We start from the raw sequence: 13585 nt of genomic DNA, 5'->3' as shown, positions 1-13585 counted from the left end.
CCCCTTCTCAAAAGCACATGTGACTCATTGCTAGGTCCCTGGGAGGACTCTAGCTCTGCGTGTTCTGCCTGGAGCTCTGAGGTGCCTTGGGGGGCCTCCATGGGTCTGTCCCCTGCTCCACACTGCCCCTGCTCTCTTGCCCACCCCTGTCTGCTCTCAGTTCTACACTGTGCAAGCTTCTGTTTCAGTTTTCTGAGCCTCATATGCTTTTCCTTTTGCTCACGTTTTTTTGCAAACTGTCTCCTTGGACTTGGTGGAAGGGTTTCTTTTCTCCAGGTGCCACTGACTTATCCTGGAGAGTTCATCTCCAGAGCCACCTCTTCCTAGAGAGCCTGCTGGCCCCTGACCACCTGCTCCTCTTCCATGACACAGTCCCTTCACGTGTTTTATCAGAGTGCTTCTTGCCCTTGGTCCACTCCCTCCGATTATTGTTTGGGTGTCATTATGGGCAGTATTGGGGTCCCCTGGTGAACGGCCATGAGTGCGTCTAAATAGTATTACTGACACGTCCAAGTCCCTGACAGACCTGAGGGTCCTGAACTGAGGATCTGTGCTCTCACCTCTGCTTGTCCTGTGCTGCACAGGATCCCACGCAGGGGAGTCACCCAGATGAATGGCACGGATGTCTCAGACCACATTAGCATCTGGCCATCCCCAGGTCCAGGACTGGGCCCAGCTAGGCCTGCAGGCATCCTCGGCAGCACCATCAGGAGGGAACTCCGTATCTCATTCAGGAGCAAGGACACATTTGCCTCTCCCTCTCCTCCCTAAATTTTTGTAGCACATATTGAATTTCCAGAAAGAAAAGAAAAACTGGGTTTGCAGTATAATAGAAAAAGTTTCCCCCTTCTCAAGGGAAGATTGAGAGCCCACTCTGTGAGGGTCTTCCCCAAGTTGGGCTGATTTCAGCCTAAGTGGTGACAGCTGACCACATTCTCTGGGGTGCTGGGTAGACTGAGCCCATGCACAGCCTATAACGTCCTGCATGATTCCAGACAATGCAGTCTCCTCAGCAGCACCAACAGGCCCATGGTCCATCATCCCCAGTGGGCTCCTCCCACCCATAAACTACACAAACCCACACACAGGTAGAGCTCTCCCAGTGTAATGTCTGCATATTTGAACTAAATTTGTATCTGCTAATAAAGTGTGCATAATGCAGTTTTAATTGTACTTCCCACGTGGTACGATGTCTGGTCCGATGCCTGGTGAAGTGAATGTGCATTGCCAACTGCATGACGTGCATGCCCAACAAGTGTCTCATAACCATCCCATGAGTTCTCAGAACCTCCATGCCATTTGGATCTGGGGTCACGAGGAGCTGGGAGGCTCAGACTGGGCGTTAGCGGCAGCTGGACAGGCGCCCGCTGCGCTCCTTGAGGTGCCATTTCATCCAAGGCTCGGGCATGTGTGTGCACGGTGCCCACGCACTCGGCACACAGCTGATGGCGGTCATGCTCACCTGGCGCCCTCCACCAGGCGCTCTTTGCTGTGATCGTCAGAGACAGTAACACAAATCTTCTCTTTCTCTCTCTCTCGATTTTTTATCAGTGTGTATGGTTGTCCCTTGGCTAAAAAAAGGAAAACACAAGACAAACAGCCTCAGGAACCTGCTCCCAAGCGGAAACCGTTTGCAGTGAAAGCCGACAGCTCCTCAGTGGATGAATGCTACGAAAGTGACGGGACAGAGGACATGGACGAGAAGGAGGAGGACGATGACGACGAGGATGAGGAGGACGAGGAGGAAGACGAGGAGTTCTCTGAGGACAATGACGAGCAAGGAGACGAGGACGAGGAGGACGAGGAGGTGGACCGGGAGGAAGAGGAGGATATCGAGGAAGAGGAAGATGATGAGGATGATGACGAAGACGGAGAGGATGTGGAGGAGGAGGAAGAGGAGGAGGAGGAAGAGGAGGAGGAGGAAGAGGAGGAGGAGGAGGAGGAAGAGGAGGAAAATGGTAATCTTTAAAACACTGGCAAAAGGGCCAGGCTCTGGTTTGGGTCAGCTTCTCAGTGTGAATGTTCTGGTGTTAATATCCAGGAAGCTTCCTGTGAAAAGTCGGCTTGCTCGATACCCGACAACGAGCCATCTGTGTGAATTCGCACCTCGGCTCTGAGGTTGTTCAGGTGGTGATTCAGATGATTGTCACAGCAGTTTGCTGAGATGTTTACGCTGTGCGTATCTGATCAACCAGGCAAAATTTAGCAAGAAAACTAATTGAGCATACCTGGTCTTTAATTTCACATTTTCTTTCATGGGTTATCAAGAAGTGCTATCCCTGTCCCATACCGTGCTACTGGAAGAGCCTGGGCCCTGGAGGACCCAAGGGAGGGGACTCGACCATCAGGGTGACTTGGCCACGTTCGACCACCATGTTTCTGGTCTGAGGCCTCCACTGGTGGGAAGCGTGGCAGACAGTGTGGGCAGGCCCAAGGTGTCCTGCAACACACAGGATGGCTCTCATTTCATGTCTAGCTTTCTGTTAGAAAAAGACTCAAACAGGTGACTTTGAAACAAAACATTTTCTAAAGGTCATTTTTATTCTAGAAAGATTGGGCACTCTCTCAAGAACCCAGGGTCACCATCAGCTTAGGGTTTACCTCCTGCAAATAAGGGAGCTCTTCTTTCTCAGCCTATCCCTGGGCTCGAGGCTCTTCAAGAACCTGGGCTCCAGCAGAGTTTCTGAGCACCTAGACACAATCAGCCATCAGGGAGAAGCCTCAGGTTGCCAGGTGGCCAGAGTGGCTAGACCCCACTAGAATCCTGGTGGGCACATCAGGAAGCCTGCATTTTATGGAATATTTCTCAACTCTTGGCTTAATCACATTTACATGTATAAGCCAACATGCACAGGCGTGCACAGACGTAAGTTGTTTAAATGTGTTCCCCCAAGTTTCTTCTTGATGTTTAGAGGCTCTGTGAAGACCCACCAAGGCACGGGGCACCTGTGCTGTTGGCTGACTGCTTAATCTGCCAAGTCTAGAGTGGCATCCCTGGTGAGATGCCAAGAACTAAACCCGCAGCTCTGTGTGAAAAGTCACATAGCTTTCCCCTGGGAGTAAGCCGCAGCTCTGTGCTGACATTGAGAGCTGGGGAGGGGTGCCGTCAGCTCACGCTGCTGGGGCACAGAGTGCTGGGTGTTGTCACCAGTTGTCTAGATGAGGGAAAGACTTGTGCCTTGGCCGGGGCCTGCTGTTGAGATGGAATCAAACACCGCTTTTCCCTTCCCGTCCTGCTGGGAAGGCCATGGACCCAGAGTTCACAGTCGTGAGGGTTTGTGCACAGTGGTCTGAGAGAGTAGGTCTGAAACTTGTGTCAGCTAACTAGGGTCTTAGCAACATGTAGGTCCTTCTCCACTTTCTAAACTCGAGCTTTCCACCTTAGTTTGTTTAGGGTCCTATTTTATGTAGTCTGTCTGCAGAAGTACAGGTGACTGGCTTTGGAAACACATTGGGAAGCTGGTGGAATCGCATTCTGTGGCTGCGTGGGTTTGTTCAAGGCCGTCACCTAGAATATGTTTGGTTTGAAACCAGACAACAAATCAAAATGAAAGGGGTTTTTCCAGACAGAAAAGCAGTGGTTGTGACACACAGATGCGTGGTCCTATGTCACACAGTCACAGTTAGGAAGTCAGCCCCAGTGCTCGGGCTCACCTGACCACACCTGGACCCCACGCAGGCACCTGGAACATGCTGGTGGGTGCACGTGGGAATGCAGGTGACACGGCAAAACCAGGAGGAGGGGGCCGCTGGTGGCCATACACGCATACAACACTGGTGCTGGTGCGCAAACTCAGGGCCGCACCGCGCCTGGCCAGTCACCTGTGATCATTAGCAGAACCAACAGGCTGCTCAGGAAGGGTGGCCAGGTTAGCTGGGGTGAGACAGACCATCTGCGTCTGAGGGGGCAAAGGTCCCTCAGTTGATGTTCTCGGCAGAAGGGGTGATAATTCCCTACCTTTCAGACAGCCCTCATGTGACCCCAGGCCTCAGGAGCCATCAGAGTCAACTCTAGTGGCCCCGTGGGGACCCTCCAGTGCGTCTTTGGCTGCTGCAGGTTCTCTGGAAGACACACCACAGCCTTTTGTTCTCTAAGCCACACAACAGCTCCCCTAGGAGTGAGCCACGTGGCAGCTGGCTCCTGGAGATCCTCGAGCCTGCCGTCCTGGAGGCCCCACTGGAGCAGCCCCTGGAGCAGCTGTGCCAGGCCTTCGCTCAGCCACTGCTGCTGGGATACTGGTCCCAGTGGGCTACACTCCAAGTGCTCATGACCCAGCAAGGCCAAGCAGCTCCAGAAAGATTGTCAACCAAAGGGACAGTGGAGCTGGGCCCACCTGGCAGTCACTTCTCACAACCAAACTCCTAGTTGTGTCTGATTTATTAGCATAAGCCCGGCACCTCCTGTCCTCACCCCCACTCACTGAGCACAGCGTAGTCATCTTGTGTAGAGCTGTGCCCACGTCCCTGTCAAGAGAGGCAGGCCCGTGCCATTGTCAGGGCACCTGCTACGGGAGAAGCACAGAGTGGGTGCAGCGGGCCCGACAGTGCTCAGGAGAGACACCTCTCCTGCTTCAGCACCTCAGGTGCTCTTCCTGCTCCTTGGTGGCAAGGAGCTCCCTCCTGCCCCAGGCCAGCAGCAGACTCCTCAGGGCTGCTGCACCTTGGCCCTGCGGTGGTGGTGCAGACCATGACCCCAAGGTGACAGGAAGACAGAACGCAGCAGGACAGTGCCAAGCATGACTCAGGCGTCCCCAGGGGAGACCAGGGCAGTGGGGTGGCACAGGAACGAAGCCTAAGCCGGCATCAGCCTCAGGAGCAGATGTGGAGTGCCAGGTGTCTATGCTGCGAGGCCGCTGATGTTTGCTCCTCGGGGACACATGTCCATCTTGACTGTGAATGGAGATGTGGAGCTTCTGAGAGGTTGTGATTGAGATAAAACAAGTTTCTATGAGTCACCCTGTGAGTGTGATAGGAGCCCACGGGTTCTAGAGGGAATGCCCTTTGGGACTTAGAGATTAAGTGCTTGCTTTAATTCCCAGGACCCTCCAGACTGCAGTCACACATGGACCAAAATCATACAGTGACACGCATTTCCTGCGAGCGCAATTGTGTGCAGGCTGTGCGTGACCTTCACATCAAGGCAGGGCGCGTGGCCAGAGAAACCTCTGGCTGTGCGCGTGAGAAGCTGAGGCTCATAGAGATCAGGGCTGAAAATGCTGGCTGTACAGTCGGCTGGGCTGTGGGCTGTTGGAGAGCTCAAGGCCGTTTCATCTCTTTCTGCAAAGAGCAGCTGAGCAACTTGTGATTGATCAGTCAGTGATTGTGAACTTGATCCACAGAAACTGGTCTTTGCATGAAGAATTTTATTGTCAAAATACATCGTAATGGTCAATTTCACATTTATTAATTTCTTTATTCTAAAGGTAGATAGGTGATTGATCGGTGGTGGAGGCAATTCTATTAGCAGATGAGGTGTCTGTGATGACAAATGTGATTTGGGGTTTCTGTTGAGGAAAAGAGATTAAACGGCCATCAGGGCCCAGTGAGTGATGTGCATGTGATGCTCCAGTCCCCCCAGAGCAGTCACTAAACAAAGACCTGGATGCACATGTGCATGTTCCTGCCTCCCTGTGCAGACACCTTGCCTCTCCAGGAGCAGGAGTGCGATCTGCAAGGAGGGGCTCGGCCTTCCAGACCAGCCCCCACAGACGGCTCCTCCCCTGTGCTCCTGCCAGGCTTTGTGAGGTCCCTTCTCCTGTTCCCTGAGGAGTCTCGGGCCTGCCCTGGATAGGCGCACTGAGGACAGGCCCCCATGGCTGGGATGACGCAGGTCTGGGCAGGGCCGTGCTGCCCGACGGCATCCGGCTTGCCTTCTGCGGTCCCTGTATGGAGGCCAGGATGCGCCATGGCAGCCTTGCGCGTGTGCCCCAGGGGAGAGGGGCTAGAGGAAGCTGAGCCCTGGTGACAACTGCTCCACCGAGCTGTGTGATTACAGAGGCCAGGCAAAGCCACAGCCCCAGCAGAGCAAATGCAGGTGGGGTCACAGCAGAGGGGCTTTTGTCAGGGGAGAGCACTGGACTCTCCTGCGGCCTGTTGAGGGGCTGGCGATCAGCTCCCACCAACTGATTTTGGATGTGTCCGTGGGGCCTCACCATGACAGTCCTGTGTCTGATTCGGTCTTCCTCTGTGCAGCTCCCTGTCTCTGAGGGAAGGCCAGGCAAATGGCCCTGCGAATTCTTCCCACAGACTCTGTGTTTGGTGGTACAACTTCCTGGGGCTTGCCTCCTTTCAAGCAACACACTGCGCTGGGCCGCAGCTTGCTGAAGCACCCTGACAGTCGGTGATGGACAGGCTCGAGTGTGTGAGGGGAAGACGGAGCCCTGTGCCGAGCGAGGGGCCTGTATCTGGCCCTGAATCCCTAGCTTCCCTTCAGGATGCTGCTCCCCATGTTGATTAGCCAATTATCCTCTCATGTCTTTCTCAGGGAAATGTCCCTGATTAGGGAAGCGAGTTGAAATGCAGACAAGCTGTGAAAATCAGAATTAGCCAACCCCATTTCTCCTGCAGTCAGCAGAAAAGGGAAGAGTTCTGAGACCAACGCAGAACAAAGACGACATGTTTAGTATGCACGGCTTCAGCGTGAGGACACTGTGGGCCCCGGGAGAAGGAATGCAGTGATCCTTCTTCCTCTTAAAGACTGGCCTTCCCTACATCCAGGATGGGTGTCAGGACGTCTGGAAGGCAGGCAGGTTGGCGTACGAGGCCCTGAGGCTTCAGAGCAAGTCTTCCTACAGCTAGACCTTTCTAGGGATCAGTCCATGGTAAAACCGCTCTCCATGCATAAATATAAAACATAATCATACCTTATAGTTCCCGAATGTTCAGGTACTTTGAAACAAACCAGAAAACGTGATAAAGATGTAAGCCATGCATGTTTAAATGCAAGTGGCATGCACAGTGTGCCGGGACCACCTTCTGCCTGGTGATGAGAGGAGAACTTGGGAGGCAGGGAGCTCCGTCTGCCCCGGGGGTCCTCTTTAAGAAGAGCAGCTTATTTCCTATGCCTCGTGAATTTGATTTTTGTCCCAAGTACTAGTCTGTCACCAAGCAGTCTGATGCCTGGAAGGATATCAGGCTCTTGGCTGTGACCATCCCTAAGAGCGGGTCACCAGGGGCACAGGGCTTCACTTGGGCCACAATTTGGCCATCATGACTCAGCCGTCTCGCACTCCCTGTCCTGCCCCAACGCTGGAGGAAAGTGTGGTACGTGCACAACCACTCAGACGGCAGTGCTGGGGTGGGGCCAGGCAAGGTCAGCACCCTCGGCCACTGTGCTGCGAGGCCAGGCCTGCACCCAGCAAGTGCACTCCATGTGCCACAGCTTCCGGAGCACAGCCATGGTTTGTTCCAGGCGCGTGTTTTCTAGGTTCCCAGAGGCCTCTGGGTTGAAAGGAGTTTTTATTTTTTTGTCTTGTTTTTTAAAACACTGAGTAAATTCACCAGAAAAAAAATGCATAATATAGTGTGGAAAGAGTGTGCCCTTAAAGAACGCAGCTGTTTTCAGAGGGCAGAGCGGGAAGGTGTGAGTGAGGAAGAGGCTTTAAAGGGTTGAGTTGGAAATCAGAGCTCGAGTTTTGGATACCAAGAGCCATTGAACTACTGTCTTTAAAAAAGTCATTAAAAAAATGGTGTCTCAAGCTGGGGTTGTGGCTCAGTCACAGAGCACTTGCCAGCACCTGTGAGGCCCTGGGTTTGGTCCTCAACACCGCATACAAATAGATAAGTAAAAATAAAGGTATTGTGCCCATCTACAACTAAAAAAAAGGAAAAAATAGTTGTCTCTGCAGGCTGCTTAGAAGGAGGTGGCACACCTCCCTCTGCCCGCGTGAAGCAGGGTGACAGACACGCAGATCAAGGGTGTGACCCCCGAGGAGGCTCCCAGTCCAGCTGATTGTGGAGGTGGCCACACACCCGCACCCTCTCAGAAAAAGAAAGTCGGGTCTTAGACTTTTCTAGTCCCTGGTTTACGACCGAAAGGTGGGACGTGCACTCTCCTCTGGGCCAAGCAAGCTCAAGGTTGTCCAGCTGGTTTGGAAGCTGACCTATTGTGAGAGAGAGAGACAGACAGACAGACAAGGGCAGAGGGACGGAGGCAGGACGGGACAGAACATGCCGTGACAGTGGCTCTCAGGCAGCTGTGGTAGCAGGACGCCACCCGCCGCTAGTCTCGAATCCCTGAACTTAAGTAAGCCAGAGACCTAAAGTGTCTTCTAAAAGCAAGGTCTCAAAACTTTATCAATGGCCGGGCACGGTGGTGCATGCCTATAATCCCAGCGGCTCTGGAGGCTGAGGAAGGAGGATCACGAGTTCAAAGCCAGCCTCAGCAAAAGCAAGGTGCTAAGCAACTCAGTGAGACTCTGTCTCTAAATAAAATACAAAATAGGGCTAGGGAGGTGGCTTAGTGGTCCAGTACCCAGAGTTCAATCCCCAGTACAAAAAAACCAAAATACTTTATGAATAAGTTAAATTTCTTCCATTCACATTCCATTAATTTAGATGCCTAATTAATAAAAGTTTTAAGAAATATAAGTTTCTAAGATTATATTTCTTAAAACTTTTATTTTTATATTTATTTCTATATTTTTATATTTCTAAGTCTATAGGCAACTTAGCTCCCTGGTGAAGATTGTTAGTTTTCCTTCAGTTTACCTCATTTAGTTTAGTGGAAATTTTAAATTGTGGTTTAGCCTATGGAATGGGCAATACAGCATCTCAAATCATCAGAGTCGAGCCCTTGGCCCAGTCAGAAGGCCCTGCCCCTCGGCCTCCTGGCCTGCAGCCTATTGTACAGCTGCAGGGCTAGCTCTGGACAACAGAAGTCAGCCAGGGCAGACTTCCCTGGTGAGGCAGAGCGGGCACAGGAGGACATGGGCAGGAGCGCTGCTCCCCTCTGCACTGCCCTAGGCAGCGGCTTCCTGTAGGACAAGGACTAGGACCCAGCCTCCTGCCTGCCGGTCCCCTTTCCTCCACCTACTCCATTCATAGATGTGGCTGATGTTGGCTGAGGAGCCCTTCCCTGTGCAGGCACCTTCCCTGGGCTGGGGGAGTGCTCGTGGGAAAGCCAGCACAGTCAGCCCCCCTCGAACCAGGCAGTTCAGAGAACCACTCCAAACCCAGGCCCCAGAGGCCATGGCAGGACATGGTGGTCAGCAGGCAGTCCGTTCCAGTAAAAGTTCTGTTCTATAAAACACATGTACAAACTATGCATGTGCCTGTGTTGCAGAAGTCACAGCAGGAGGCTCCTGTGAGCTTCCTCACCCCTGGCCAATGGGACAGGCCCTCACCAAACATGGTGACAGAAGTGACAAGCTTGGATCCACAGTGAAGAGGGTTGCACTTCAGAGCCATCTCCCCCTCACACAACCGCCTGGCACCGCTCACACCAGGGATGGGCTGATGCTCAGCCGACGCATGATGCATGTGACTCAAACAATCTCGCTCGCATGATAAGCCACTGCGTTCCTTTCCCCTGGGACTGAGACGCCGTCCCTGCAGCCGAGGAAGCCTCCCCTCTGCATGTCCTGGCCTGCGCTCCATTCCCCGTCCCAGCTATGTCAACCTTGTGCTGAGCTCTCCGTGGAAACAGATGCCAAGGGCTGGGCCCTGGGTGGGGCCTGGGCTCTGCCCTGGAGGACAGGCTGCCTGCTGCCCACTACTCCTGGGCTCTCTGGGGACGATCCTGTCGGCCAAGGGAGTGGTAGTGGTCTGCTCAGGTTGGGACCCAACCAGTGTTCCCGGTTCCATGACTTTGAACACTGGAGCAGAAGTTCTCCTTGGAGTCACTCTTCATCTGCAGTGAGGCAGTGATGTGGGCCTGCAGGGAGCTGTAGCATTAGAAGCCAAGGGTGGGACTGCTTGGGGACAGAGGCTGCTCAAGCAGGCCTGCAGGGGCTGTTCTCAGGCTCTGTGATGTGCTTCTCCTGCGACTTCGGGAGACGGCACCGAGGCCTGCCCCTCACCACGTCCATTCCTCATGCCCGCTCCCCGTTGCCAGGGCTCCAGGCTGAGCCTCACCTCCAGGTGTCACCCAGTGCTCTGTGCCTTCCTACAGAGCTGGCTCCAGGACCCCCAGGCCACTGATGCCCCTCACGGGGCCCGGCCTCCTCTCTGAAACCCACCCTCCCCAGCGGCCCGTCCCCTACCTTGTCCAGTTTTCCTTATAGCAGGAACCGCTCCGACACCATAGCAGGTCTTGTTTTCGCCTCTGTCACCGGCACGACTTCCAGGAGTCAAGCATGTTGCCTTTGGTTGTGTCCGGCTCTCAGTGTGACGCAGCAGATAGTGGTCAGTGCCCTTGGGCCCAGCAGGGCTGCTTGGGCAGAGTGATCTGATTAAAGGACTGTGAAAGGTCACCTCATGTTCAGTGTGAAGATGTCCAGCACTGAGCCCAGGTGGGTGGACAGCCAAGGGAAGGCCATGCAGGCCCTTCTCAGGTAGCCTCTGTTCCATGGGACCTTGTTCTTGTGAGAGACAAGTATCCCCCTGGCAGGGGTGTCCAGCTCCTCTTCCTTCCTGCGTCCTGGGAGGATTTGACGATGACAGGAGCAGGGACAGGGGCATCTCAGGAGGGAGTGACCTAGCGGGGAGTCTTCCAGGTGTGAAGGAGAGGAGCCAGCCAGTCTAGTCCCCTCGGTCCTGAACTGAGTTGGCAGGACCACAAGAGGATGCGTGGACCTACCAGATTGGAGGGGGACCCTGGCCACTGCTCCGCAGAGTACACGGATTTACAAAGGCAGATGGCAAAGACAGCAGCGAGGACTCAGGTGCAGGGCAGTGGATCCCAGCAGGCCCTCCGTGGCCCGCCAGGGGCCAACTCTCCAGAGCAACAAGACTGCAGCGCGGAGAGGACCCCAGAGGAGACTGCACAGCCGCCAGGACACCACTGCACAGTTTCAGCAATTCCACAGGACACACGGCGCCCAGACCACCGCTGCCTTGTGAAGCAGCACAGACTGCAGCCTGGGACAGGGGTTTGCCAGGCCGCACAGCTGCAGTGCCGGTCCCTCCTGCTGTCTTGCTTGTCCTGTGAGCAGCTCCTGTTTTCCTGCTGCTTCACAGCAGCACAACGGCGGGGACAGTGGGAGAGGCCTGGGCTGGGGTCCTAACCCAGTAAGCACTGGCCTGCCCTCTGTTAAGAAGGCCATGAGGTAGGGCCACAGCAGGACACGTCTCCCTCTCCAGGCAGAGCTTATGCAGACGTGGAACAGATTGCTGTAGAGATCTCACAAACACAGAGATGGCACCAACACAAGCCCATGCGACTCAGAGCCCTCCATGTGCACAGGGAGGATGATCCTCCAGAAAGGCAGAGCCCTGCTTTCCCTGGTTTAGAACATGAAAAGCCAGCTAACGCTAAACAACTTTTCACGAACTTTAGGAAATCATATGCCCAGTAGAAATCATTCACCTTAAATAACTTCTAAGAGCTTTGGATAATTTAAACATGAAGGAAACTCAAATACTTCTTCTTCTACCTTTATGGCCCTCAGCAGCTGGTGTCCCTGTGTCCCCCCAGCATCTGTGCCACTGCTGCCTGGGCCACCTGTCCAGCACAGGTGTATCACTGAAGGTAATGTTCAGATGTGTGACTAACACTTAAGGGTTTGGGGCTGCAGAGGACAGATTATATCAGAAAAACACACTGTAGTTTGGAAAAGTAAGGAAAAAAAAAAAGATCGAGGTAGGAGACACTGGCTACGTTGATTGAGCAAATGAGAAGCAAAGGAACCATCCGGGAAGAGGAGCCCAGTTTGAGCAGGAGCTCAAAAGTGGGTCCTGTGTGAGCTGGGGCTGTGGTACTGAGCAGCACTAGCTGGGCAGTTCCTGTCCTACCACCCAGGGAGGACGCCAAGGTTTTCACAGCAGTGGAGGAGACCTGCAGGGAGGTTCCAAAGCTGCTTCCCTGGTCTGAAGAAGAGGCAGATGTGTCTGTTGGGAAGAGGGTCAGCACAGCAGAGCCTCAAGGTGGCTGGGTCCTCCTGCCCCTCCCGAGCCCTTTCTGCATCCTCATCCTGGCTCTCGCCTGCCTTCCCTCGTCCTCCCTGCTCGGTTCTCCCTTCCTGTGCTGGCACCTGGAGCTGGCATCCAGGGCTCCTCTGGTCCTGGTCCAGGGTCCAGGGCTTTCCTGACTTCTAATTTCCCCTCCACACCACGGACCTCAGCTGCCTCCATCAGGGTCCTGGTAGGTGGTCCTGATAGGGTCCAGGGCTGAGTAACTGGGAATCCAGCACCTCCTCAATCCATGCCACACCAACAAGAAGCACCGAAGGGGGAAATCAGAAGATGAATCCAGAAACAGGAGGCTTCTGGGGCCGGTGGAGGGACCCTGAGTACTCGGAGGGGCAGACCACCTGCTGGCTGTGCTGCACGAGCCCCAGGCCCGGGTGGGGAGGGCGCTGCAGTCTGGTCACTGTGGAAACAGAATCCAGCGTGCCATCCCAGCTGTCTCTGGACAGCAGGTGACTTGAGAAGTCCCTCGCCCGGTGTAGCTTTGTGTTGTCCTCTGTCGGAAGGAGCAGCAGCTCGGGGCCTCTCAGAAGGTCCTCATGTGCCTCAGTGAGGACAGACAGGAGACCTGGTGAGCTGCGCTGAAGTCCAGCTTACAGATCTCACTTACTGAACACAGACACGTGCAGCCTGAGTGTCCCTCCCCATGTGACATGGTTATGTGACGTGTGTGACCTGTGCCACTGCAATAGCTATTGAAGCACCATCATCTGATCATCACTGAACAGGTCAGAAGCATGGCTGCCACTCTCCCCTCCCGTAGTTAAGTGGGCACCTCTCCAGTGCAGTGGAACAGCAGGCTTCCGTGGCTTGAAGCGCCGATAAGGCTCAGACCAGGCCTCCTGGGCCTGGCAGCCTGTGGTGGTGTCGGCCCTGATATGGTTAGTACCAGCTTGACGGTAGCCTATTGTAGTGACTAGAAGGAACAGCAGTGACTCGGTTGGACCAGATGTGTCTCCAAAGCCGTGTCAGGCATGTTTCCTAGAAACAAACTGCTCAAAAGCCACTGCTTGTGTCCATAAACTTGAGTCCACAGAGCTGTGGCCACAAACTCGTCCTGAGGATGGAGGGAAAACACCCAAAAGATCTTATACTTTCCTTAGGAAAATCTCCAGACTGCCTGACCATGTGTGTGTGTGGCAGGAATTGCACACAGCAAGCTGGCTCGGAAATAAGGTGGCCCCACAGCATGTCATACAACTCTGTGGGTTGAAAGCGCACATGTAACAGCAGTCACGGGTTTGTGGTCGCTGGGGAGGTGCAGGACAGGCTTTGTGCTTCATCACCGTCATCTCTGCTCTCTGGGCTTGTGGTCTGGAAGTGGCTGGACCGGCCATCTCCAATGGCCAGCCCAGGATGAAACTTCTGCAGTCCCCAGTGCCAATGCCTGGGCTGGTGCCCTGAGAGGTGACCACCCTTCACAGTCTGTTTTCTCTGGCCCTTTGGGGATGACAGATTAAAAAGGCACAACTCCACAAGGGAAGAAAGTGGCATGAGCTTCTCTGGACCCTTCCCAAGG

At 54.2% G+C, this 13585-nt stretch overlaps 1 protein-coding gene across 7 annotated transcripts in view; it reads left to right on the top strand.

Annotated features, from left to right (window-relative positions):
* Positions 1-13585, top strand: part of Myt1l (myelin transcription factor 1 like) — a 147455-nt gene that overhangs the window by 25928 nt on the left and 107942 nt on the right. For all 7 annotated transcript variants that reach the window (XM_076832546.2, XM_076832547.2, XM_076832543.2 and 4 more), the window contains exon 4: positions 1552-1958. In XM_076832546.2, the coding sequence (XP_076688661.1) occupies positions 1552-1958 (407 nt within the window). The remainder of the gene's footprint in view (positions 1-1551; positions 1959-13585) is intronic.

This window comes from Callospermophilus lateralis, chromosome 14 (genome assembly GCF_048772815.1).
Source record: "Callospermophilus lateralis isolate mCalLat2 chromosome 14, mCalLat2.hap1, whole genome shotgun sequence".
In the NCBI taxonomy this organism is placed as follows: Eukaryota; Metazoa; Chordata; class Mammalia; order Rodentia; family Sciuridae; genus Callospermophilus; species Callospermophilus lateralis.
This window is presented reverse-complemented; position numbering and strand designations above follow the sequence as displayed.